At 27.9% G+C, this 5,748-nt stretch overlaps 1 protein-coding gene across 1 annotated transcript in view; it reads left to right on the forward strand.

The window, feature by feature from the left end:
- Positions 1-469: 469 nt before the first annotated feature.
- LOAG_12061 (hypothetical protein) overlaps positions 470-5,748 on the forward strand; it is a 6,970-nt gene continuing 1,691 nt past the window's right edge. Inside the window, exons 1-5 of the mRNA XM_020448472.1 lie at positions 470-507; positions 1,196-1,255; positions 2,434-2,603; positions 4,088-4,193; positions 4,980-5,168. Coding sequence (XP_020301387.1) covers positions 505-507; positions 1,196-1,255; positions 2,434-2,603; positions 4,088-4,193; positions 4,980-5,168 — 528 coding nt within the window. The 5' untranslated portion in view covers positions 470-504. The remainder of the gene's footprint in view (positions 508-1,195; positions 1,256-2,433; positions 2,604-4,087; positions 4,194-4,979; positions 5,169-5,748) is intronic.

Below are 5,748 nucleotides of genomic sequence, written 5' to 3' on the forward strand. Positions count from 1 at the left end.
ATTATTATTATTATTATTATTGTTATTATTATTATTATTATTGTTATTATTAACTATTATTATTAATTATTTTTATTATTAATTATGTTAAATTTTGTCCCTCGTTGAGCAACTGAAAAATCTCTTGTGTTGTTAAACAGTATGATTGCTGATGTTTATGATTGTTGACGTTAATGTCCGGACAATCTCCATCTATCGGTAATACCAATATCATTGCACTCTATTTCATCCACCTTTTCCTGCTGCATATATGCTGCACAAAATACTTTTATTATGCTCCTCACTACCTCAGAACAAGTTTACAAATAGCATATACAATGCGTATGTTTTTGCCAAATTATCACATTTGCGCCCCTTCCTGATTTTCCACGAACAATCCTCCCTCTCTTTCTTTCTTTCTTTCTCTCTCTCTCTCTCTCCCTATCTCTCTCTGTTAGGGTAGTTTCTGTCCTATAAGTATTTCGGAAATATTTGGACTAGTTGTCATACTGCTTACTGGATATCATGGTACCTTTTTTATTCCAGAAAACTTTCTCATTTGATTAAATTACAGTAGTATCATTTTTACAATAATATCATTTTGTAAGAATGGTTTAAGTAAGCAATGCTAATTTTTCAGTAATCATTAAAAAATCATATTTCAAAATTAAAAAAAAAAACAAATTCTGATTGCACTGAAAGTACCACTAATTTCTTTCATCCTGAATATCGGATTATTATTTTAGGTTCCTGTTTATATGAAAATATAATTGTAAATGTACTAAAAGTACTAATAGTTTTCTTATATCTCGAATACCGGATTATCATTTAGGATACTGTTTATGTGAAATATTTAGATATACTGAAAATATTAATAAAACACAATTGTAAATGCACTAAAAGTACTAATAGTTTCTTTTATCCTAAATACCGGATTATCATTTCGAATTTTGTTTGTGTAAAGTATTTAGATACATTGAAAGTACTAATAGTTTCTTTCCTCCTGAATAGGAATTATCATTTCGGATCATGTTATAAATATGAAATGACACACTATTCCATCTATTGTAGGGAATATTTCTCATTCCACTATATCCCACTATAACTTCAATGATATAAACAATCTATTAAATGCTTTAATTAATTAACAATTTGTGAATTAATTATTTGAATTGGAATTAGAATTTTCTTTTAAATATTAAAATTTTCATTAAAGGTGATGGTACCACATTCGCTCTTTGTTGGTATCTCTGCTTTCATCAGAGTTTTCATTTTGGTAAGTGTTATAAATATAATGTTATTTTATTGATAGGTATTGTTGACCTTTTTGACATCGTTATGATAATTTTAAGAGGTTTTGTATCTGTGTGTGTGTGTGTGTGTGTGTGTGTGTGTATGTATGTCTGTGTCTGTGTGCATTGTTTGCAGCCTGCAGTTGCATTGTTTACATGGCATGCATTGGTTGCAGCCTGCAGTTTGCATTATTTGCATGGCACGATGAAACTTTCCTTACATGCTTCAGCAATTTTGTTTTCCCTATCGTTCCACTTCCTTTTTCCCAAACAATTTAAATGTTTGACCTTAATATGCTCAGCCACTTATGACAAATTTTCAAGTGTCCTTTCCTTTTATTCCTTCGCTTTAACATTTACAAGAAAGTCGTGCTACTAAGAAGGTCGAATATTTGTGGAAAAGCGGCACTTCTAGCTGATATCCAATTGAATTAATTATTGAGAGAAATTTTGGGAAGTTTAAAATTCAAATCTGTTAAAACTTTCCGTCCATTTAAATTCAACAAAAAAAAAAAAAAGAAAGAAAAAAAATCGTATAATTGAATCGTTTAACACTTCAAACACTTTTTTTTTTTTGCTGGATTGGTTATATAAATGAAAGGGAAAGAATTACGAATATGTGAATTTAAAAAAAGAAAAAGTGTGAATTGTATTCAGTGCCATTCTTATTCGTCAAAATGATGGAATAACAAACAATTCCGTGGATGGGCAAAAAGTTTTAAGGAAAAATTTACACAAATTTATTTTTTATTAACGAAAAAAAAATGCTAATAATAGTAAAATTGATTAAAATGAAAATTTCTCTTTCAATTATTGAAAAATTATTTTTAAGCGGGAAAAGGAATAATAGCAATTATGTGTAATTGAATGAAATTATTATTCACAATAGCTTATTTTTACAATTTGATTAAAAATTAAAAGCATTAAATTTTGATGAAAGAAATGTTCTTTTTTTCACAATTAAAATTTCTTATTTCCTTAATTAATTCATCTTAATGAAATAAATTTCACAAAAGTTACAAGACATTTTATCTTATGTAAATTGAAATCTATTATCCTGACTATAGTATGAGATAAACAGGTTTAGTTTCAGTCTACAATTTTTGCCTCTATCATAATCACTAGTATCATGCTTCATCAAGTTTTTTTTTTTTTTTTTCAGTTACTTGTGTTCATCTCGGTGATATTAATTTTTACGGCACCAGGTGTTTGCTATACACGTTACATTAATGATATTCGAGCTACTGATGAGATTTGTCCGAGTGAAAATTTCCTACCAATGGGTGTCAATCGATGGAGTAATGGTGTACATTTCCAACATCGTGGACAAAAGTATCATATTCCTCGTTTAATTTACATAATTTATTAAAATGACGGATTTCTTTATGCTTTTTTAAACTAAATCCGTCAGTTGATATTTGCGTTCATAAAAATGTCTCGAATTAACTTATCTCGAGACTGTCATTGGGCTGGATCATTGTCTGGATCAAGTATTCATTCTTAAAAGAAGAATATTAGTGAAACTTATGAAGCATAAATAGCTTAGACATTATCAGTGTGTATTTACATAGCAAAGTTTGCTTTTATAAGGTTATTTCATATACAACGCTGTGATTATCATTTCAACAAAACTTGTCGTATTATGAGAATCTATCTGGATCCGATTTTGTTAAAGGACATCATGATTATTACAATTTCCGGAAAACTTATAAACATGAGCATAGCTAGAACGGAGATGTTCACAATTGCTAGCAACATTCCATGTTTAGCTTAGATATTAGCGACATTATTCAATAAATAAAGTTTCACAAATGAAATGTCCCTCTGTGACAGTATTGTCGGATGTGTTATCCAAACAGCGCTGGTAGTAAAACTATTTTAAATTGTCGGTTTTCAATGGTTCAAACTGGTCCACTTAACTCATTTTTGTTATTTTCGTTTACCTGTATAGGTCATCTTGGAGGAAATGATTTTCGAAAATGTTTAAATTTTGAAACAAAAAAGTTGAATATCTATATCTGGCTGCTATGATCTTTTGTCTTTAATTTAACTGTTTTCATTCTTTTATTTGTGCTATTTTCCGGATTAGTCTGTTTACCATGCTATATTCCGGATTAATCTGTTTGCCATGCTATATTCCGGATTAGTCTTTTGCCAAATTCGTGCAATTCGTCTCACTTCAAGTTTGTTTGAAAAAGATGCGCAAAATTTCTCTCCGAATCAAACAGAAATGATTAGAGATGCATGACTCATATGTACAATATTTACAATTGTGGAATAGTTATTTGATCAAATGTTTACTGTTCCAAACCATCCAATCATACTTGATAATTAAGCTGGCTAATATTTCTAGTAGACAAAAATGGAATATGAATATAAAAGATTGGAACTTGAAATGAAAAATCAGTATTTGATTTCTTGAGAAATAAAAGTTAACGTTGAATTTAGAAAAATTAAACTTAAACTACTATTGTTGTTTGAGGTTTAAATATTGATAATCAACAATTGATAATGCTGTATTGATAACAATGATATTGATAACATTAAGTTACAAAAATACTACGAAATATTCCCTTTTAATTAGAAATTTTATCTGTTTTTTCTCATCCTTTCTCATTCATCCACTCATTTTACTCAATTTGAACGATGTCAAAAATCAATATGATATCATTGTTTTATCACTGAAATGTTCACAATCCTACAACCTTAATCTGCTATTTCATATTACTGATGCCTTATCAGTTTCAATTCTTATCATTTATCATCCTATTAGATTGGTCAAATGTTTTAAACAAATAAATAAATAAATATTTCAGTGTTTGGGGTCAATTGGCAATCGTCATAATTGCAATATTATTTGCCTTACCACCACTTGGACTAAGCTGTTTTCAGATTACTACTGGTGTTTCGCTATTTTACATGGTGAGCATTTTCTTTTTTGCAAACAAAGGCTTGCATTATGCAATCACAAACACATAAATATATTTTATATTTCTAGCTGTAAAAGTTAGCCAAAGTTTGCTTAATTAAATAATTAGCTAAATTCATTTTATATGCTAATAAAACAATAAAAGTATGGATAATTAGGTAAATATTTAACAGTAATCAGATCAATCATAATAAAGTAATAAACATTTCGCACAAAAAAATTCTTACAAGTTTGCAACTTGAATTTTTCCAATGCTATTATCAATTCTGTATTTCTTTCTATTGGATTATTTGATTTGAATAGTTGACGTATATTCATCATCATCATCATCGTGGATGATGATAATCATGATAATCAGTAAAATAGTGATAATCAGTAAAATGGTGGCAATTAATAAAGTGGTGATAATCAGTAAAATTATTAGTCATAATTCGGTATTAATTTGAGACTGATACAAGCAGTGCAAAATTTATCATTTTTATTTTCAGTAAAAGTTTTCATACCATAACTTTCATGGGTTCTATATTAGCTAATCATGCTTGTCACTTATTCTTGCAAAAAAAATGAAAACTATTCGACAATGCGCAATATACACTTAGATGCTTAATCTCCCCATATATAGCATACTGTAAACCTTCTTTATCATTTACTTTGCTTTTTCTGCTGAAGCATCAATGATGGATCATTATCTAATGATAGCTTATCATCAGTATCATTATGATATTACCAATAGATTTGTTTTTTCTTTTTGGATGAAAATTTGAAATTTAATTTTTCAGCAAATATGTTTGTCAATGGTATCAATATTGATTTTCTTGGCTCTTGGAGGTGTGGAAACATGGTATGCAACCGGTTACAGTCATATGGGACCATTAATAAGACAAATTGGTGGTGGTCAATTTAGTGGTTGTATGAATCTACCAAACTGTGATATAATATTTGTTGTTAAAGGATGGGCAGCTGCTGCGGTTTGCAAAACTTTTAAAAAATCATTTCTTTTTTTTTTTTGTCTCTCATTTATATCATTCATTGTAGGAATTAAATTTATATTAAATTCAAAAAAATTTGTTCAGAAATTTAATTATAATTTTTGCTACAAATGTATTTATTAATAAATGCTATCAATGTTAATTTTCCTCGAATTTCTTTTTAGTAAAAATATGAATCAATTTTTTAATTCAATTCGAGGGAGATTTAAAATTACAAGGGCACATCGAAATTGAAATAAATTTTTTGATGTATAAAAATTCTAACTTAGAGGTACGAATGATTGGTATATAATTTGAAATCAATTGAAATTAATTAGAAAAATCAAAATTATTAAACATAATTAGTTAAAGAGTTTTAAAACTAGTGAAATATTGCGTATTAGGTTTTTAATTTGAAAATTAAGTTTTACTATTGATACTTGCAACGCGAATAATTAAACAACCATAAATTAAAGAATAATTAAATAACCATAAAATAAAAGTAATTAAAACAATCCTTTATGAGGAGTGTTTATTCCTCATAAAAGATTGAATTTACAGAAATTCTCAAAAGATAAGA

Source organism: Loa loa (assembly GCF_000183805.2).
Source record: "Loa loa unplaced genomic scaffold supercont3.69, whole genome shotgun sequence".
In the NCBI taxonomy this organism is placed as follows: Eukaryota; Metazoa; Nematoda; class Chromadorea; order Rhabditida; family Onchocercidae; genus Loa; species Loa loa.